The following is a 20,492-nucleotide window of genomic DNA, read 5'->3' as shown; positions in this document are numbered from 1 at the left end:
ATGGAATCAGCAAGAAAGAACATCGTAATTTCCCAGTCATTCCGCTAGCCATACTGGATGGTCATGCATGCTAAGCGCACAGAGCAGATTGTCCCCCAAACACGGCCCGCATGCGTATGCATTCCACGCTAACCGGAGAAATGTGCTCAATTGTGAGCAACCCTCAGCCAATGAGCACTCCGCTGTTACAGGACAACATCATGTTGCCAGGTGAAGCTGCTGCTACGACAGCGGAAAAGGGTCTGGAGTTCCGTACCATGGACGATGGTTGTCAAGGCACACGAAGCAGCTGAATCATGCTGTTGCATCGCCCTCTATCTAGGGTCCCCTGCTGGATCATTCAAAACTCAACGCCTAAGACACATGGCCCTTACATGGATCATTTCATTGACCTTGTTCCTGAACCACGTTGTGGATGTAGGAAGTGCATACAGAAAGCGTCATCAATTCTGCAGACTGGTGTCTCTGAGCACACTAACCCTTCCTCAACATGGGGCTGCCATGGCTGGACCAGCCGGTCATGCTACATTCTTCCCGGGCTGATCACTGCACCTTGACCCCAGAACAGTGTGCCTATCGTAACGCACATTGGAGATACTGGTAGATCTTCCAATTCTCCCATATAATCGACTCTATGTTAATTGTGTCTTCGTCAATAGGTATCAATCGGATCACGTCTATGCCTTGAATACCATATACTTTCTATGTGCGACTGTCGGTGTTTTCTCCATCCTGCATCTGATCTCCAAGTATGGTCCACACTCTATCAAGAGGTCTACGATATGGCGACGATCAACAACAGTGGGAAGATATCTTGCCTACCGATGCTTCCAACTACCCGTGCTGCGCTCTAGCACCTCTTCGCTTGGGGTCATTCTCCTGGTGTCGACAGGAGTGGTATTCTTCTTGGGTTGGTTTTTCGCAACCTCGATCACTGGAGCCCTTGACTAACTATTATCAAAGCCATGACACTGGGACCGCGGCCTTACTACTGGCCCAACACAGAAACGGTCTCCTATGGAGGTAGCCCGCCGATTGCGACGAGAAGTGGATGGATGGCCCTGGCTCTGCTACCGTTTGTCTTGTAGGACACTCCCCAATCAACGGCACTATAACCAATGACTGACCCCAAATAGAGCACTGAGCGCAAAAGCTAATCTTATCTCGACTTTGACCGGCGTGCCTCATGAAAAGCTTCAAGTATGTCTGACATTTATGTGTCAGGATAAAAGCTAATCTTGCGCAGGTGTTTCATCACTGGACAAGTTATGCTATGTTTGTCCTGGCGCTCGTTCATACCTTTCCTTTCATTGTTTACCACATCGATCAAGGCGATATGGTCGACCAGTGGAAGACGGAGGTTACATACTGGACTGGGGTTGCTGCTATAATTCCGCAGGCATATCTGACATTCATGTCATTCCCAGCCATCAGGTCAGCCTAACCATCACTCAACTACCAACTCAAAACTGACACTTACAGGAACCGATTCTACGAATTCTTCAAAGCCACTCACTTTCTTGCCGCCCTGGTATTCGTCGTATTTTTCTTCTTGCACTGTGACTTCCGCTTGTCTTCATGGTAGGCTCCCCTAACATACCATGTCATGGATCCAGCTCACCATACCAGGGATTACTTCATATCTGCAGGAGCAATCTACATCCTAAGTCTATGGATATCCAACATTCGCACCTACTTCATGCATGGCCGCCACACAGCCACAATCGAACACCTCCCCTGCGGCCTCGTCCGAATCCGGATTCCAACAATTATGACCTGGCGCCCAGGCCAACACGTTTTCGTCCGATTCCTCAGCATTCAGCAAGGCATCCACTGTCTCAGCGCTCACCCATTCACGATCTGCTCCCTCTACCAGGACATGGAGCGAACCGGCAAAGCACCTGAAATCATCTTCTACGTCAAGCCGCGCCGCGGACTAACAGCCAGCCTGGGCAACACGGCTCTCGAACAACCGAACTCATCTGAGACAGTACTCCTCGAAGGCCCATATGGCAGGATTTCTGAGTCCGTCGATTTCGCCCAGTTTGACACATATGTCCTCATCACTGGCGGCACCGGCGGTGGCTTTTCCCTGGCCATTCTCGAGGAAGCACTGCGGACTCACCGACAGCAACAGTCAACCGCAACAATCCAAGTACACTTTGCGACTCGCACCGCCGCCCTCGCAGATTGGTACCGGGAGGAAATCAAAGCCAAGCTTGCAGCCTACAACGTTCAAAGCGACAAAATCTCCCTCTCCATCCACGTCACCTCGAAGGACTCACTATTGTCCACTCCAGCTTCGGGGTCACCCCTGATCCCAGACTCAGTGGAGAAGAGAGGACCCGGGGGTTCCTCCGACTCCGTTTCATCGCAAATCGACATTGCGGATACGGTTGTCCAACTGGGGAATCGACCGGACATATCCGGGATCATCGCAGCTAGCACTGTATCACACACGTCGAGGCGTATCGCGATCTTTACCTGTGGCCCGGGGTCAATGATCCGCGACGTGAGGAACGCAGCTGCGCATGCACAGGGCCAAGTTCTGAAGAAGGGAAGCACTGTGGAGGAAGTCTATTTGCATACAGAACCATTTTCGTGAGTTTTCCCCTTCCTACAGCAGTGATTATATGGACTAACGTGTGTTCGATAGGTGGTAAATATAACTCACTTGCTTGCTCTCTTCTAAATTTGCATGTACCTAGTTTTGGATTTTCATCTTTGCTTCTTGTGTGATACTCTCTCTCTCTCTTTCCCACCCGCCTCTTTTTGGCTTCTTTTACTTTCTTGTGATTGTGTGCAACAATAGCACACTGGATCTGGACAACATTCGCGACATTTATTTCCCCCTTTTTTGTTAGTTTTTCCAGCATATACTTATATACAGTTCCTTAATACCCCTTCGATTAACCCACTGGAAGAGTCAATCTATCATTAAATGAAAGAGACCTACTTACGCTTCATTTCTTTATTTCCTGCTGAAATGCAGCTAGAGGATACTTGTAGATAGATACCTACTAGCTACGTCCGCCCTCTAAAGACCGTACTAGTACTTACTATAACACCAAAGTAACCAAGAATTGACTCTAAACTACACCAAGGTGATAATAACATCGTATGAGTTTCGATTCATTCAATACATCTAGACCACTTCTTCAACGGCTCTTCTTCGATCTGATCGATAGAACACTAACTCATCCAAACCATCTCAAGAAATACAAGAAACCAGCACCAGACGGACATGATCAGTTCCACGGAACTGAATGCACTGAGCATAAATAATCTAGATAATCAAGCCATCACACAACACAGTCCCAACAAGCTGAGATAAGATAGATTAACACAGACAGAACAAGTGCATCTCATCTCGTAATCATCCAAAACCAGACATTAGCTAGTAAGTCAGATTCTCTAAATCTATAACCCGAACAGAACACACATAGAACACCGATCCGAAAGAAAAATAATAAAAAATTAGGACGCCGGACCCGTGACTCTATGAGTGGAGAGTAGAGTGTAGTATAGAAAAGAAGCAAACGCAAGTCTGAACAAGAACAGAACAGAGCAGAGCAGGGCAGGGCAGGGCAGAGAAAACACCTCGCCTCTGTCTATAAACTATATGTCATGTGTTGCATATATGCACTGTAAATAGCCACTCCCCCAACGGAAAGATCTAAGGATCATAAACTAGATCTTGCCTAAAGGGGGAGTATCATCGTCGTCATCGTCGTCACAAACAAAAATAAGAAAGTAAGCAGTTGTGGGAAACGGTTACTTCCCACCCTCCAGATACTCCATCAGCGAAGCTCTCATCCGCACATTCACCACACCACCCACACCATACGCCGGAACGATCTTGCCCATGCGCGCGAAGCAACTGGGGATGTAGTCGCGTCTGATGCGCGAAGCGCGCTCACGCCATCCCAATCCGCCTGGCGGTTGCCGGTTATACAGATCCAATCCGAGCAGGTGCATAGGCGTGCTAGCGAACTGCATCAGAGCCGGACAGGAGAATTGCGCGAGCGCAGCCTTCATTCCGGGCGTGGAGGCGATAGAATCTGGGATGGAGGGGGCGACGAGGGCGGGGATGTTGAAGGAGGCGAAGATGGTGATGCTGTCGCGGAGACAGAAGAGGCCGTAGGAGATCTTGGGGACTTTGGCGGCGCCGGAAGGGTGGCAGGAGGCTGGGGTGGATGCGGATGTAGATCTGGAAGCGGGCTGGGGCGTAGATGTAGATCCAGGTGTAGCAGCAGGAGAAGGTTTTGCACCGAAGATGCGCGCAAACCTGGCGTCCTTGTATACGCAAATACCCATGTTCACTGCGGTGGTGGTGAGGAATTTGGCAGTACCGGGGAAGACAGTTGAGAAGGGCTTGTCGCGCACGGTGGAGGTGAAGGTGTCAATGGTGTTCGCAGTGAGGTAGGTGGACGTGTACAGGGTGTAGATAAGGAGGAATGGGGTGCTGAGGAAGAAGCTCCCCGGTTTTGTGAACATGGATCGGAAGCAGGATGTGATGGTCTGGCGGATGGGGACACCCTTGGCTGCTTTTTCGATGATCGCGCTGGTTCAAGGAATTGATTTCATTAGCTTATAGCTCTTTCTCTCGCTATCTCTCTCGACGATAGGAGGATGATGTATCGGGGTAGGTTGTAACTAGCATACCGATCAATAACGGTGATGACAGGACATGTCAAGGCACCCGCAGTTGCGGCGCTGGCGATATCGACTCCCAGTCGCGCACCTAAACGGTTGGTATTCCAATCTGACGATATGGACTGCTCTGTGATGGCGGACATGGGGAGAGGCGCTTCGGAGGAGAGCGCGTTCCGAGGCATGGTATTGTTTCACCGGTCGGGATTGCGATCAGGCGAGAAGTGAAAAAGAGAGAGAGGGAAAAAGAAGAGACAAAAAGAATGAGCAAGTCTAGGGCTGAGATAGGATCGCCCGAGGTGAAGAGAAGGAGGTTACAGCGACTGCTCGAACAACGTCATCCAGACCAGCGCAGGAGAAGACAATTGCCGGGGAGGACGGATGAGTGAGACAGATGTTCGGGGGTTTGGGGGATGGCGAACAGGTTCGCAGTCCAAAACGAGGGATTAAGGCACGGGAGCCCGACGGGATTACAGGTCCATTGCAAAGAAGAAAAGGGTTCGGAGTTTGTTAGCCTCGCGCCCGACATACATAAGTACTAAGAGCGAGCGAGAAATCAGATCCATCGCGACAGCGACTCATTATTTAATCGGACTTGCAGGCGGACGAGAAGAGGCCGGCCAATGATTGGACCAGCTTTTGCAACGTCCTCGGGTTTGCCTCCGATGCCGGCCGATCTTTCCGCCAAACTGCCGACGGATCCCTGGTTTTTGAGGCCATCGCGAACCCCCCGGATAAACGGTTCTCAGCCATCCCCGGGATAAACAATCCACCGACACATTATAGATGTTCAGATAATATGGTTGTTTCATTCCAAAAATATTTTACTACACTCATTAATTAATGCTCCTGAACGCCCAAATGATCGTCTCTTAAAAAAAAATCGTGACCGTAGCACTCAATCAATGCCTCAATTACAGAAAGAACTCGCACAATCCATCAGTCGCGCGCGTGTTATGCATACGTAGCTTAGTTGGATGAGTTCGCCTGGAAGTCGTCCAGCGTGACATTGACAGCGCCAGCTTGCACCAGCTACATCCAATATTAGCTCAAACTGATCAATCACACCCAGAATGGGGATTTTTAAATGGCAAAACTTACCGCCCGTCGCAAGTCATCAATGAGATCATCTGCATCTTCAATACCCACACACAGTCGGATCAGATCCTCGGGCATGGCGCGCTCCCGTCGCGTCTTCTCGTCGATACTGGCGTGGCTCATGCGGCACGGCATACTGATCAAACTGTTGACACAGCCAAAGCTGACACTGATGGCCCACAGCTTGGCGCTCTCAACAATCCGCTCACTGACACCCACATCACCCGTCTCGAACGAGAGCACGGCTCCCGATCCCCGGGCCATCGAGTGGTGCAGCTCATACTGCGGGTGCGACCGCAGACCAGGGTACCGCACCTTGAAGCCATGGGTTTCGAGGAACTCGGCAATGCGCTGGGCGTTGCTCTGCTGCTGATCCATCCGGACCTTGAGCGTCTTCACTCCACGCAGCAACAGCCACGAGTCGAAGGGTGACAGACCGCAGCCGGAAGCGTTGATTGTGAAGTAGAGGCGTTCGCCGAGAGATAGGTCGTTGACCGCGAGCACACCCGCCATAAGGTCGTGGTGACCGGAAAGGTACTTGGTACCGCTCTCGTACACAATATCAGCACCAAGTTCGAGAGGGTTCAGCAAAAGAGGCGACATCATGGTGTTGTCGACCGAGACAACGCAGTTAGGGTTCGCTTCGTGGGCGGCGGCAGCAATCTGAGGAATATCCACGACCTTGATGAGCGGGTTGGTCGGCGTCTCCAGCAGGACCATCGCTGTCTTCGAGGTCAGAACCTCGCGCACTTTCTCCGGCACCGTAGTATCAACATGGTGGACGATGATGCCGCCGTTCGTGGACAGGTACTTCAGAAGGCGGTTGGTGCCACCGTAGAGGTCATCACCAGTCACCACCTCGTCACCAGGACGAAGCAGGCGAGAAATCACATCCAACGCAGCCATACCAGAGGACACGACGAGAGCCCGCTGGGCGGACATGATCTTGGCGAGGTGTCGCTCCAAGTGTGTCCGGGTCGGGTTTCCGGAGCGAGTGTAGTCATATTCGCCGCCTCCACCACCGGAGGTCTGTTTGAATGTAGCGCTCTACAAAAGCATCAGTTAGCCCTAACTTCCTGTTTGCGTCGTGCCTCTGCATGGCTGAAACAGAGACATTGAGGCATCATCGGGGGATTAATCGGTACCTGGTAGATCGGAACGCTGCTAGCATTGTACTGATCATTTCCCTCCGTATATACAAGCTCCGTAGCAATGTTATAGCGACGGCCACCGTGGGGGCTCGAAGGAGCGGGGGAGGGAGGAAGGTCGTGACCCTCGAGGTCAACCCGAGGGAAAGCCTTCTTCACCGCGGCATCACTACTTGATCCTGCGGCCGACATCGCTGCGGGGACGGAACAGCGGGGAGATGGTCAAGGGCGAGAGAAAGTGGTCGGGAAGAAGGGAGAGTCACCACCGGATATGAGAACAGGTGGGATTGGACAAAAGAGAGATGACAATGGCAAAAAGAAGAATGGAATTGCCAAAGAAAGTTGGGATAACAGGAGATTCTGGTATGGAAAAGGCGAAATTATTATCTTCCCCAGAAGAGTCATCCCCCAGGAGTAGTCAGCATCGACAGTTGCCCGAGTCGGTAAAGCCGGCCCCAGATCCCACGTCTTGTCATTGGCTGAACCGCCCGCCCTGCGATGTCGTCATCCGCTAGGCCCAGTCGGGAACAGTCACGTTGCTGACTCATTCAGCGCCTGAGGCAGACACTGAGCCAACTAAACTATTCACCTGTATGAGATTCGCATAGTTGCTTATGTACAGAGGAGTTTACATTCCACCTGAATCATTCCATGTAAAGTTTACTTGCAATTTTCATTGCGTCATTTCGACTCTACCACTAAAGATCATTATACACATGAATGTAAGGCACATCCTCCAGTTGCGCCTGTTCCCACCGTCAAGAATGACCCTCATCCACATCTCCAACAACCGGGGAGACCTGGATATAAGACTCGCTGTACTCGAATATAAAACACAATATACCCACCCTTCGGGGAATTAGCCGGACAGAAATATTGACGGGTAAGACCAGTATGACCATGAATCCATCAAACAACCACCCATGCCATGTCAAATATTAGAAAATGCTATGGACATAACGCCGCTTAGGTCGCCAAATCGCCGAAACTACCGTTAATGCCGAAGAATTGGAACCTGAGAGCTGTGAGTTAGTATATTTATACAGCGACATCCTTGCTGCAGCCCTGTTTGGAGCCGCCGGAATCAACTTACCAGTCCTCCACATTAAGTGTGGTGGGAGCTGTCGGACCGCTCCTTGAACTACTGCTCCAATTGTCATCCTGGCTCGCAGCGTCCATAGGCGCTCCGCCCAGCGTCGCGTCCATATTCTGCATTGGCCAACCCTGCTGACTTTCGATACCAAACACCTGCTGTGAGTGCTGGCCGGGCAGGCCAATTGCAGGTGTTAGAGTCGACATGACTTCTGGACTGCCCTGAGCGGCGGATATACTACCACGTCCTGGTACTTGTTGCGGCATCATCGCCCGTTGATCCATGCCTTGTGCTTGTAGCTGAGACTGCATCTGCAGTTGCGGGTCGACCGTGTTCGGTTGGGGAGACGTCAATTCTGGGAAGAACGTAGTGCCGTCAGGGAACAACTGATCCGGTTGGAAGTTTTCCCACAGTGATGGGGACAGGTTGGGCGAGGTACGCGTAACAAGGAATAGGTCCGGGGGCGTGGCAGGCAAGGAATATTGATTGAAAGGAGTCGTCGGCCGCGTATTCCCGCGAGAGGCACCTGGCTGTCCGGGAGCTGGAGGGGAACCTTGTGGCAGGTTCAGACCCGGAGGCTGCATCTCTCTCGAGGGCGTGACTGCAGGCGTTTGGGGACGAGATCGCTCGTAAGATACCGGTGGCGTGGGGCCTCCTCCATTCGGTAGGCCAAACTCCATCTCATCAAACTTGCGCTTGGGGGGTTCCGGCTTCTTCGCAGGCGGCTGCTGGGCTGTCTCGGGCCGTACCCGCTGATGCCTCTTGCCTGCGGCCTTCTGAAGGCGTTCTTCTAAGACCTTGTTCCCGAGAATGGATTCAAATAGCGTGTGCACCATTTTGGCCACGAGCCAGACCTTCGACACATCCTTGAGGGCTTGCATGCATATGTTGATCCGTTCCTGGCAGGTGGCCACAATTGAGGGAACAGAAGATCGCATTTGATAAACATGCATAATTAAGGCCGAGAACAAGCTGTAGACACTTTGCGGGAGTTAGTAGACGTCACCATATGGTAGACGCAAGAACTTACATAAAGGCCGGCGCATATCTGATCTCGGTATGATTCTGGAGGTTCTCGACAATTGAAGTGATCATTCCGGCAGCCTGGAACGCAATGGTTCGCGAAGGGTAGGCCATCTCCTCTACGCGGTAATTGCTCGAAACGGAAGACGCAGGTGGCATATGGGCTCGATGCAGGAGACAGAGTGTTGTGCTTGAATCTAGTTAGTTTCGAAACGAAAACAAATTCCCTTATAGCATGACTCACTAGTAGTTGGCATGAAGGAGTGCAGCCCAGAAGTGATGCCGTTGCCGTTGCCAACACACCTCCTTTGGACAGTTTTGAAGCCAATCCGCCAATGCCATGTCGGAATGTGTGAGATCCATAGCATTCATCCGCCTTGATTTCGAGGCCACGGAGTACTGCTGGGAGAGAACCAAACCCATGATTTCGCAGAGTTTGACATATTGAAGGAAGAATTGTACGTGTACCGGGTCTGGCGGATACTCCGCCGCAATGTCGATCTCATCTTCAATGAAGTCGTCTTCCGTCAACATCCCAACGTCCGAATCGTCGGTATTGATACCGATGGGCCGGCCGAGCGCGACAGCCACCGATCGGTCTCGTGTGAACAGGGTCCACCAGATCCGCTTCCACAGTCTTTTATCCGGCTTGGTAAGTTGAGACGATTCCACGCTGTAGTATCATCAATATACTTGCCTTAAGATACATAAAAATCAATTAGGGTTGTGCTTACCTTCGATGCATACCCGAACCCTGAGCCACGACCATGGCCACCCTGGTCCAGTAAAAGACATTTTTCGTAACATCTAAGGCAGGTTAGCACATATAACTTTGAAGCCGAAGGACACGATAGGCATAAGCCACTATCCGTACCTTCCGGTCCCTCCCAGTACCAGCCTAGAAGAACCAGCGCTTGGACAATAGTGACGCGGTCATCCTCATAATTGGCATCGTATAGTGCCTTTGCCCTCTTATAGAACGTCATGGCAGCGGGCGTGGTTGAGCCGTTGGCGTCCATCAATTGCGGGTTGGTGCAGACCCTCGAACCAGCCAGGAGTATGGCTTGGAGAAGAAGTAAAGATGGCGGGTTCTTTGGATCACGATACTGCCGCATGAAGCGGCTGCGATTGACGATGGGCACTACAGGAGCCACCCATTTGAAGTAGGCTTCAACCAGCTCATCACACAGGGGCTTTGGAGGCAGCAGGAAAGCGCCACGTTGATGCAGGATATCCAACTCCAAGCTATCCAGATCCGTCAACCGAGCAGGCGTGCCGCCCATGTTCGGGGGCAGAGGGTAGTGCACGACATCGGTGGTCCCATGGCGATCCTGGACGAGGAGCGAAAGGTTTGACGACTCTCCAAGATATGCAACCCTCCCCGCTTCCTTTATCGGGGCGCGCGCAAACTTAGGCTTCATGAACTGGGCATACATGGAGTTTTGGGAAGCCTGCTGAGCGGCCTGCGATTCGGTGAGGCTAGTGACCGGCATACCGTCGACAGCCATCCGATTCCTCTGATAGCCAAAGGCATCCTTCCCGCTTTCGACTGGTAGTGGCTCGGGTTTGCTCTGCGGCGATTTCGATTCGGCTTCCTCACCTCTAGTAAACAAGAAACGAAGCATCATGGTCAATAGAGATCAACACCAATGATGGGACGAAAGACCGAGACATACCCGCTTGTTTCCTTCGACTTGGTTTGGTTCTTCTTGCGTTTCGGTGTAGGGATCTTGCACTCGATCGAAAAGGCCACGCAGTTGGTGCATGGCACCCCTAGACTGGCGGCATCGCAGCGAACCTACCCATGGAAGTGGCGTGATTAGCGAGCTCGTTCGGCCGTCCAGAATCACAGGCGCAGGCAAGGCACGGGCAGGACTGGGGCCGTCCATTCTAGTGGGGACAGGTGGTTACACGGAGAAAAAGGGGTATAGACTCACTTTTCGAGCATGGCATGTCTTCACAAGTGCAAGAAAATATCATGTTAGCCAAACAAAAGTCCTATAGATCGAGATGTGGTTGCATTGTCATATTCCTTGCGCGCGGCGCATTACCTGCGACCGGCGAGTAAGGAGCAAAAGCAAGCTGGGATTGAGCCGAGGTGCCGAGGCTCAACAGCACAAACGCGACCTCGCAGGAAGCAAGACGTACCTCACAAGCACGCGACGCACGTTGTCTATTGGGAAAAAAAAAGCGATTAGATAAAGAAGATTAGCTTCTATAAGATCTCGACCAAATTTGAATCTATATTTCTCGTCCTGTAGTCTCCCCGCTCGGGTTCTGGGAGTTCTGCGCCAGGCTTTCTGGCTTCGTCTCTCACAGCCCCGCGAGCGCAAACGGGCAAAAAAGCAAGCACCATAACGGTCAACACTCACCTTCTGAAACTCATATGTCCGTTTGGTCCCGTGCGCACAGTAATACCTGAAGTGCCCGTTGAGCCCGCTGTACTTGGGGCTGGGCTGGTTTTGGAAGCTGTTGGATCTGAGTGGTTTTCGGTCGTGCTCATGGCCACCAGGTATCCATCCAGAGACTTTGCGACAAAGAAATGGTCTGGAGCGACGAGGGCCAGGGGGCGGAAACGACTCGAGGGTTGGGGGAATTAGGTTTTGTGTGGTCGAGACTCGAAAAAGAGTGAAAAGACAAAGAATAAAGAAAAAAGCGGAACAATACGTCACAAGGAAAGGAAGGAAAAAAGAGAAAGGGGGAAAATGAAATAGAAGGAGGACCAAGGGTCAAGTATGATAATATGGAGAAGGAGGCCGTGTGGTGACGGATCTTTTGCTTTTTGCTGTGGTTTGGGGATTTTGATGAACCGCTTACTGGCCAGGCAGATGAACTGAAGGAACGGAACGGAACAGGTAAAGCACCAAGCAAGCCCGAAAGATGGAGAGGAGGGGAGGGAGGATTTGGCGCCACCCGATGGATGCGATCGATGGAGCCTGGCGGAAGGTCACAGGGGAGAGCGCGAGAGAGAAAGAGGCAATGAGGAGGGGCACAGGGGAGAAAAATTCCCGGAATTAATGGGCTCAAAAGAGAAGGTGATGGATGACTCCAGGAACCAGTGCCTGATGGAGAGAGCGAGGGAGGGAGAGTTTCGAGGCAGCAATAGTAGTCAATCACTTATGTTGCAACAAGAAAAAGTAGTAGACAACTAACTAGTAACTAAACGAACTGAAACTAACTCAATGGCAACGGGCGGGAGCATCCCTCCCACCCCCCAAAGCAAGCAGCAGCAGCAGCAGTAACAGCAGTTCAACCGCCTCTTCCTACTGGCCCTGCAGGGTGGCGTCAGAAAGTCTTAGTTCGGGGCAGAAGGACACCTGAAAGTATGGTTTTGCTGGGCCCCACGACAACCAGTCACGGTGTTGCTCAAGTTGTTTGGGACGTACCTCGACCTAACTAAAGGGGAGGAGGAGGGGGGAGAATGAATGGGTTAGTCGGACTGTGGAGAAAGCTGCTTAGTATTGCTTCGTTCCCTGTCGCCGGACCAGAAAATACGGTCGGGCTAAGGCTCTTAGGGGGATCCAGCCAGGGTCCATCCGGATGGTCAGTCGACTTTTACTAAGTCTAGATGGTTGGATAGCTGCTATTTCAGTCTTTCGGTCCCCATCCTCGACTCTTTGCCAGGCTCGGTTCAGGTACACCAAAGTACCTTGTGGAGGAACACATTCCCTGATGAATACTAGATGGTATTCGCCAGAAGGGATGTGGATAGTACGTTGAAAAGGTCTACAAAGTCGGTAGTAAGCTTAACTCCGTGACTATCATGGGACCATGACAGATGATACTCGATGTTTCTACAGGGGAAATCCTGCCACCTTCTTTGCGCCTTAAACCCGGAATGGCTACGACTGGATGGGATCCCCCGGTGCCTACTACTCCTACTACTACTACTAGGCACTCAAAACTCAAATTGAGTTCCTTGAGATGGAGAAATATCAGGCTCTGCGATGAGCTAGTAAGCCTCGAGCTATAACAAACCTCCTCCTGCCAGCATATTCATATCGAACTATTATACCCATCAATACTCTCTTAGTTACGTCGCACGAGACTACTGTAAAACACACAGTTAGGAAGGGAGTTGGTGTCGGCACAACTTCCAATCCTGCATTTGCCCGTGGATTTTAAGCTTCTTTCTTACGTTTCTTTTTCCAACTCCACTAAGTGGAGTCTGGGCCGTTTTCTCTCTCTTCATTACAATGTCGCTTATGCCCGCTTATGCACCATTTGCGGAAACAAAGAAAGTCAGAACAATTATAGTAGTTACTCATGGATAGATTCATTTATTTGGGTGTCAGAAATAGCCCATCGAGTAAGTAGCAAACCGAAAACCACCAAACATGAAAAGAGCCGTTGTCTGATGGTTCTAGCCCACCTGCACATCAGTAGTTATTTACTTACCATCCCCCTGAGTCATTACCTTACCAGTTTTTGGGTCCCGACTCTCATCTGACCGCAAATCTTGGGTTTAATTCCCATTGCTAAATATGGTTGTAGAAAACCGCATCTACAATCACCACCATCACAACAACAACAACAAACAACAACCACCCTGTCAAATCTGCACGAGCCTTCCTCGCTACCTAGGCGAGCTTCATCCATGAGGGATTAATCAATTCGGGATCATCATCATCACCACCACTAACCCCATCAACGAGTACTACCCAACAGAAAAATCCTTGGCTCCCAAAAGAACAACAACAATCAGCCCCAGGGACAAAGAAAGCAAACCCCCGGATTGCGTGTATTCTTCAGCTTAATGCAGGAGCAATCCCAAGATCAAACCAATGAGATCCCCAACACCCCATCCTTCGCAATCTATACCGTTCTGAGTCAAGTACGAAAAATCTCGGGGTCTAAGGTAAGTTAACCTCCCCGCGCGCACATCCCGACGTCACCGGAGGCTACTAGACTAGTAGTATCTGTCTACTGGACTACTAACTCCCGATGCCTTCAGTCGCGTGTGTGTGCGTGTGCCTGACTTTTCTCTTTTGCTCTACTTTTCCTGCCTTGCGGGAATGGCGCGGGCTTTCCCCGCAACCCAGCCATCCATCATGCAGGGGGAACACCCGAGCGGTGTGGGTGTGGGTGTGTGTGTTGTGAGAGAGAGTGTGTGGGCGCCCACGGAGCGATCTTAGCTTTGGCCCCTCCCCCATTCCCCATCGCGGATCTAGACAGTCAGCCTGGCGGCGAGAGGGCAAAAGCTTGGGTGGCGTCATCTGTTAGTGGTACTAGTTAGTGAGTCTAGCTTGTGAAACCTCGGCTGATGCTTTATCCTATCGATCTATCGATCTATTTATTTCCTAATCGGGATATCGTCGGCGCCGTATTCGCGCAACGGGGATTACGCTTGCAACGTAGTAGGAAGAAGCAAAAATTAAACTAGCAATGTATGTGGAGAGAGGTATCTCGGCCGGAGCGGATTTTATTTGGAGAACGCTACAGGGATAACTTACGAAGCTGGTATCCAACAATTGTAAGGTTCGCGCTATCGGGCGCGTTCGCCTCCTCGGCTGTAGTGTATATTAACTCCAAATGCACGTATCTGACTCTACTATCACACATGTACAATTTCATTACAGCTCCGAGGTGGAGCTTTATGGGGGCGTCTTGGCTTCTATTGGACCTTGCGGTGCTTCTTCTTGTCCGCCATTGCAGTGCCATTTGTCTTTGTGGATCCGTTCACAGCGTTAATGGCGGTGCTTCGGAGACCAAAGTCCACTCCACTGATCATCACCTCGCTGAGAAACTCCAGCACGGCTACAAATGTGCACAGGAAGCTGGCAATGCAGAAGTGGCTAATGGTCGTGCCAATGTCCAACCAGGAGCCCTCGTCGCGGACCATGTAGAAGAAGTTCAGCGTCATGATGTCCGAGATCGACATCACGACCATGAACAGGGCGCTGGGTGCAACCTCCAGTCGGCGGTTCAGAATGCCCAGGTTAGCACTGATGATGGCGAAGGGGATGAGAATCTTCAGAATCAGCAGGGCGCCCTGACTGAAGGGGCTAAAGACCGGAATGAGCCGGACAACGCTCTCCAAGGAGAACGAGGAGATCGAGGCGATATTGCCGGTGCTGAAGAAGGCCGATTGAAGCAGGAAGAAGAAAAAGAGCGCCACCCGTGCATCGGACACGCTGAGGGTTCGGTAGCGGTAAGTATGCCCTTCAACAACTGCCGCTGCGTCGGTGCCTGGCTTCGTTGCATCTGCCGCGCCGTTCCTTGCCGCTGCAGTATAGACATGAATAGCGTGCTCCAACCGTACCCAGGTGGCCAGAGTCATGCAAAAGACGAAGTAAAAGAGCCCCTCGTATGAAATGGTAAGGATAATGAAAGATGGAGAGAAGGTGAGGAAAAGGACCATCAAGCGGTGCAGGTAATGCCGATTAGGATACAGGCGGTAGAGGAATGGAAGTAGAAGTGAGGTAACTAAATTAAGTATATTAGCTCGCGAAACGACTGGGAGCATAGGAAGTAGCACGTGGCGACATGCAGCGTCCCTTGGATATTCACAACTCACCTAGAACGAACCAACCGACGACTTGGTTGCCAAATGGAAGACCTTCTTTAGCTTGAAGAGACATTGCACTAGATCTCGTAACAATCAATGCAAGCATGACCATGCCCAGCTATTCAGAATTAGCCAATGCTGACCGTAGAGAAGCACAAGGGAGCTATCAGTAGTCCCAAGGAAGCTGTGCATACCTGCATGCCCATAATTGTGCGCGAACCACAGCTGGGAAGAGTAATGGATAACTGCGTTGGGTGTTCCTTTTTCCCCAAGATGCGGTTCTCGAAAAGTAAATATAACAAGCCGGTGAAGAACATCAACAGGCCACCCCAGGTTCTGCAAATGCAATCAGCCAAAGTCGACAAGTTGGCAAGACGCTCAGGGATATACGTACATTGTGTCGATCTCTTCGACCTTATTTGCAGGTAGCAAAGTGAAAGTACTCATGAGGAGACAGCCCACAAGCCATGTAAAAGACAGCAGTGTATGCTTCTTCACAAATCCTAACCCGTAGCAAAGAGGCCAAAAAGCGCCCAGAACGAAGCACACAGTAAAAATTTCGCGATGGAAGTAGGATTGCACCTGTAGAAAACTATTAGCGGACGTCCCAGTCATTTGAGGTAAGGTGCCATACCAAGGCTTCCAATACACCTACGAAAGCGACCAACTGGAATCCAAACGCGACATAGCCACTCGCAGAATGAACATGACCTATAAGGATGTCGCGGCCAGCAAGCAGAGCCTTTCGTCGGGCAAATACCTCTTCCCAGAAAAATACCGGGAAGAAACCATAGAGATAATATCTCCAAGAGGAATGCTGAACGAAAAAGACAGAGAAAAGTGCAACAAGGATTGATGAGAAGAATGAAGTGCTGAACGCTGTCCGGTTCGAGTCTGAGGTCCCATGAAGGACATGCAAGTCAATAACCGTGGTCAGAGCATAGGCTATCCATCCTAGGTATCCCAGTGTGACGATGGTTCTAAGGAACAACCAGTCATATGTCTGTAAGTAGCGCAAGCCCTCCAAGGCATTCGCCAGTAAAGCGGAGGACATTGCAATGGATTCGTCGTAAGAGCCGCTTGTTATCTTGGCTTTTATCTCCTCGAGATGTTCATTGACAGAGGTTCGGCCGTGGTCAGCCAGTGGCTCAAAGGGCCTGTACCGAAGCAGTGCTGCCTTTTTCTGTTCCTCCTTCACACGGTACATCTCCAAGACCTCCTGAGTGTTGGCCAGTGCGGCCAGTGCCTTATCCTTCGGACTAGCGTCCAGATATTGCAGCGGTAGTTGACCCACAGAATTAGTAGGAAAGTCGAGCCCAGCCAGGTATGCCATAAGGGCTGCCACATCAGCCTGTGCGACATCATTTCGCTGGATGCTGTCAAAGCCCCAATCGGACGACACGCCATCCTCGTGGCCAGTAAGAGTCCCTTCCTGGGTGTATCGAGGCCCAGCTACACCAGAACCCCATACAACAAGTGGCGTCCTAGTATTGTCCGGATGGCCGTCTCCGTGACTGCCCCAGTCGCTCATTCCATGGTCAGCCGTGAAAACAAAGGCTGTTTCATCATCTCCGTAGAACTCCTCCACCAGCTTGGTTATTTCCTGCACTCCTCTGTCAACCAGCTTGATATTACGAAGATATTCCTTCGAGTATGGGCGACTGAAGTGGCCGGTAGTATCAAGCCCAAGAAGATGGAGGAAGAAAACCACTTTGTCGTCGCGTAGTTTCGCATCCAGCTCAGGATCAGTTTTGGCGGAAGCAAACAGATCTTTCACTTTCTCAAACACCCAGGTGTCCAGCCGTGTGGCATCAGACGAGAAGTCCTCCTCCTCTTCGCCGTATGTATCCGCATCAACCCTTCCGGGAACTGCGCCTTCCTGGAACATCAGAAGAATATCCGGACTACCCCAGCTCCACGTATGCCGACTCCGATTGAAGACACTGTCGAAGTTCACCGGGTTTAGCTTCCATCCCGTAGTAACCGCCGACACATCCTCATATAACCCCGCGATAAGCGCAACGTGGCCGGGCCGCGACTCGGTAGGAACTCGAGTATGTGAAATGCCGAAAGTGCCATGGGAAAGCACACGCGAGCGAATAAAAGGAGCCAAGTAAACGGGGTCCGCATCTTCTCCGGTGGTGTCATCGGGGTCAGGCAATGCTTGAAAGGCTTTATCAGCGCGCAGGCCATCGGCGACAAAGAGGACGAGACGTTTGGCGGGGGCAGCAGCATCGGGCTCTCGTTCCACGCGAAACGAGCTCATGCCACTCACGATCGGACTGACGAAATAGATATCGAAGATGGAATAAGCGTAAATTAGGTGGAATACCACCGCGAGGGTGAGGAACCCTACGCGGCCAAGACGCGCCATGATTTCCGATATAGGAGATCCGGGCAGGGACAAGACAGATTAAGGGAGGGAAATCGGGACCGCAAAACGTATGCAAACCATTAGAAAGTGGAATAGATACAAAGAAGAAAGAACGAAGCAAAAGAGAATCAGGAACGGCGAATGAGGCCGATGCAATTGCTTCCTCGCATCGAGCTCAGGAGAGAACGAGCAGATAAAGTGCGAGTGAAGATCGAATGGGATGATGGCAGCTCAGCACTTTTCCGCGTGCCTGAATTGGGGAACTTGGGGAAGGGACCCGCAGCCAATCGGGACCCTCCAATTGGACACGGACGGCATTTACGGCGGGCCACAGGGTCCTCGGATGCAATCCCTTACTTTATTTCACGGTGGGTTTTTGGGTATACTTGAAAAAGAACTACTGATTTGTAGATAGATAGATCTTGTGCCTGAGATGACTTGATAGTATCTTCTGGCACTGGGAACCACCATCTGATAACCGGATAAATACCATGTTATTCCCACAAAATCGGATAATAAAAAAAAAAAAAAAAAAAAAAAAAAAAAAAAAAAAAAAAAAAAAAAAAAAAAAAAAAAAAAAAAAAAAAAAAAAAAAAAAAAAAAAAAGAGGAATAACATAAGAAAAAGCATGGAATCGCTCCAGAAAGCGCCCTAACGCAATGACCCGGCGTCTGCTATGCGATAAGGAATAACTCCAAAAAGACTCAACCCAGATAATCCAAATTTTCACAAAGAAAGCCCAATCACCACGATAATATAAAACTTAGGTTTGTACACGAATGACCCTCTGAGCGATCAGATGGCAGCAGTACTCCGCCGCTTGGTCAGCGCATCGATCACTCTGGTGTAGAACTTCGATGCTTGTTGGCGAACAAATGTAATGTCGACAGTCAAGTACTCGGGAAGAACATCAACCAGCTCACGGTCTCTGTTCTCATCCAACAGTGGGATATATTGAAACTCGGCAGTTTCAAAGTTGGCTGTTGATACATGGGGCACGACGAGCTTGAAATGGAGGGCTGCAATCTGTTAGGCACTTGTATCGAACCGCCACGGGGCAAGAAGAACTTACTGCCATTGCTACCGGTCTGGATACAGTCATATAGATTGTCAGACGGCCGCTTTTTGACATCACGGATAATTAGGCCCGTGAGATCAGTGTACAAATCTTCCTTGAGTTGCGCAAATTGAGCTGCCTGCGCGGCTTCGGCAGTGACCGCAGCAGCATTCGCACGATTGGCACCGCTCTTGATTGCACTTCCAGGAATCTTGCTGGCCGCATTCTCAAGGCTTGCGGCAGTATTACGAGCCGCGGCAAGCTTTGTCTGCAAAGCCTTAACCTCAGTCTGTGCCGAGGAGAGCTGACCCGTCGCCTCCTCAGCTTGCGACTTCAACTGAGCTACTTCGGCATCCCGTTCCTTCAGTTGTCGTTGGAGCGACCGACTTTGCTGACCAAGTGCCTTCTGGGCCTCTAACTCTGCCTTCAAGGAAGCGATCAGGTTGTTCGAAGCTAGCAACATTCAGTATTGGTGATTTCAGGAAAATATAGTCACAGCACCACTCACCATTTGTCATCGACTCGCACTGTTTTCGTAGTTTCTCCATGTTCGAGTTCGCTTCAACAATGCCAATCTCCTTAAGATTCCGATAGCGATTCTCAAGAGTATCACATTTCTTCGTCAATTCACCAATCCGACGACGCAACTCGGGCTCCACATTGGCCTCGGTCGTTCCTCCAAGCCTTGACTTTGAAGGGGAGCTATATATGCCTTTCTGGGATTGTCGGCGTTTTGTGGGAGAGCGTGACACGGACCGGGCTTCCATCGGCGCATCTTGAAGCAAAGTCTCATCCACGACATCCGGGGCAGTGCTTTCATTATCTTGTGCATCGTTGTTCTCCTCGACTTCGGGTTTCCGTCTTTGTCTCTTGGGTGGTTCTGGTCTATCTTCAGGCTTGTCCAGCGATTTGCTTTGTCGGCCGGTTGATGGAGTGTACTCGAATCCACCATCTGTCTGAACCGAGTTCCTTATGGTGGCATTCTTCCGACCACGCGGGGCAGCTCTCGTGGACTTGGTGGCTTTTGTTGGTTTCGCAACGTCCTGCGCACCGTCTGCTTCATCGTTTGAGGCAGCGGCGCCTTCTGCCTCCTGATCGTCTGCCTCATGTTCCGATTCCCTGACCTCGGCCTGCTCTTCTGAGATGTCTTGCGTTGCTTGCACCGAGCTTCTGCTGCCCTTGGGTCTGCCCCTGCGGCCGCTCTTTCTCGTAGGTGCCTCGGAGGCTTGCGGAGCTGCCGTACTGGAATCGCGCCCGGACTGCATTTGAGGTTTCATCTCTGCAGATTTCGACCGAGGCCTTCCTCTCTGCTTCTTCGTAGGGCGCTCCCTTCCGGAGTCATTAGCTTGCATGGGATCCTCATCGCCGGCCGAACCGGATAGCGCAGCAGCAGCCTTTCGTTTGGGCATTGTGAGAACGGTATATATGGCCTATATAGAGTGATAAGTTAAATGGAATATATAAAACGGCGTGTCGTGAATTGCGGGGGGAATGGACGCGACGAGGGTCACACTGAGCTCCGCGTGCGCGCGAGCTCC

The 20,492-nt window shown here is 51.0% G+C and overlaps 5 protein-coding genes across 5 annotated transcripts; 1 reads left to right on the top strand and 4 right to left on the bottom strand.

The window, feature by feature from the left end:
- Positions 1-490: 490 nt before the first annotated feature.
- BDQ94DRAFT_163638 (ferric reductase family protein) lies at positions 491-2,605 on the top strand (the record flags this gene model as incomplete). The annotated part of the gene is made up of 7 exons (XM_026769781.1): positions 491-600; positions 660-910; positions 964-1,084; positions 1,137-1,200; positions 1,247-1,434; positions 1,483-1,581; positions 1,630-2,605. 7 exons carry the CDS (start codon positions 491-493, stop codon positions 2,603-2,605), a joined length of 1,809 nt encoding a protein of 602 aa, XP_026620421.1.
- Positions 2,606-3,774: 1,169 nt separating this feature from the next.
- On the bottom strand, positions 3,775-7,091 carry BDQ94DRAFT_163636 (Cys/Met metabolism PLP-dependent enzyme-domain-containing protein; the record flags this gene model as incomplete). The annotated part of the gene is made up of 4 exons (XM_026769780.1): positions 3,775-4,564; positions 4,666-4,810; positions 5,751-6,798; positions 6,897-7,091. The coding sequence occupies 4 exons, from the start codon at positions 7,089-7,091 to the stop codon at positions 3,775-3,777; spliced, it is 2,178 nt and encodes a 725-aa protein (XP_026620420.1).
- A 488-nt stretch (positions 7,092-7,579) lies between these two features.
- On the bottom strand, positions 7,580-12,184 carry farA (CeGAL family transcription factor). Its single transcript, XM_026768218.1, has 10 exons — positions 11,388-12,184; positions 11,164-11,188; positions 10,953-10,970; positions 10,692-10,813; positions 9,890-10,617; positions 9,750-9,822; positions 9,260-9,688; positions 9,023-9,205; positions 7,993-8,973; positions 7,580-7,914 (listed from the first exon to the last, which is right to left on the bottom strand). Exons 1-10 carry the CDS (start codon positions 11,516-11,518, stop codon positions 7,866-7,868), a joined length of 2,739 nt encoding a protein of 912 aa, XP_026620419.1. The 5' UTR covers positions 11,519-12,184; the 3' UTR covers positions 7,580-7,865.
- Positions 12,185-14,372: 2,188 nt separating this feature from the next.
- Positions 14,373-18,077, bottom strand: BDQ94DRAFT_184908 (mannose-ethanolamine phosphotransferase MCD4). The gene is made up of 5 exons (XM_026774756.1): positions 16,158-18,077; positions 15,918-16,105; positions 15,718-15,859; positions 15,533-15,641; positions 14,373-15,441 (listed from the first exon to the last, which is right to left on the bottom strand). Exons 1-5 carry the CDS (start codon positions 17,895-17,897, stop codon positions 14,630-14,632), a joined length of 2,991 nt encoding a protein of 996 aa, XP_026620418.1. The 5' UTR covers positions 17,898-18,077; the 3' UTR covers positions 14,373-14,629.
- A 426-nt stretch (positions 18,078-18,503) lies between these two features.
- Positions 18,504-20,394, bottom strand: BDQ94DRAFT_184904 (putative chromosome segregation protein (Pcs1)). The gene is made up of 3 exons (XM_026774755.1): positions 19,463-20,394; positions 18,970-19,407; positions 18,504-18,916 (listed from the first exon to the last, which is right to left on the bottom strand). Exons 1-3 carry the CDS (start codon positions 20,361-20,363, stop codon positions 18,693-18,695), a joined length of 1,563 nt encoding a protein of 520 aa, XP_026620417.1. The 5' UTR covers positions 20,364-20,394; the 3' UTR covers positions 18,504-18,692.
- Positions 20,395-20,492: the final 98 nt, after the last annotated feature.

The sequence above is a fragment of the Aspergillus welwitschiae genome (genome assembly GCF_003344945.1).
Source record: "Aspergillus welwitschiae strain CBS 139.54b unplaced genomic scaffold BDQ94scaffold_60, whole genome shotgun sequence".
In the NCBI taxonomy this organism is placed as follows: domain Eukaryota; kingdom Fungi; phylum Ascomycota; class Eurotiomycetes; order Eurotiales; family Aspergillaceae; genus Aspergillus; species Aspergillus welwitschiae.
The sequence above is the reverse complement of the archived record's forward strand: the minus strand, read 5'-3'. Positions and strand labels throughout refer to the sequence as shown.

Bases quoted from the DNA above. Each gene is read 5' to 3' on its own strand.
- farA (XM_026768218.1), bottom strand. From the start codon at position 11,518: ATGAGCACGACCGAAAACCACTCAGATCCAACAGCTTCCAAAACCAGC. The intron at 11,189-11,387 runs GTGAGTGTTGAC...TTTTCCCAATAG, and splicing joins GGACATATGAGTTTCAGAAG to ACAACGTGCGTCGCGTGCTT. The intron at 9,206-9,259 runs GTGAGTCATGCT...ACTAGATTCAAG, and splicing joins CTCCTTCATGCCAACTACTA to CACAACACTCTGTCTCCTGC.
- BDQ94DRAFT_184908 (XM_026774756.1), bottom strand. From the start codon at position 17,897: ATGGCGCGTCTTGGCCGCGTAGGGTTCCTCACCCTCGCGGTGGTATTC. The intron at 15,860-15,917 runs GTACGTATATCC...TTGCATTTGCAG, and splicing joins GTCGAAGAGATCGACACAAT to AACCTGGGGTGGCCTGTTGA. The intron at 15,642-15,717 runs GTATGCACAGCT...AATTCTGAATAG, and splicing joins GCACAATTATGGGCATGCAG to CTGGGCATGGTCATGCTTGC.
- BDQ94DRAFT_184904 (XM_026774755.1), bottom strand. From the start codon at position 20,363: ATGCCCAAACGAAAGGCTGCTGCTGCGCTATCCGGTTCGGCCGGCGAT. The intron at 19,408-19,462 runs GTGAGTGGTGCT...GAATGTTGCTAG, and splicing joins GTGCGAGTCGATGACAAATG to CTTCGAACAACCTGATCGCT. The intron at 18,917-18,969 runs GTAAGTTCTTCT...AACAGATTGCAG, and splicing joins CCAGACCGGTAGCAATGGCA to CCCTCCATTTCAAGCTCGTC.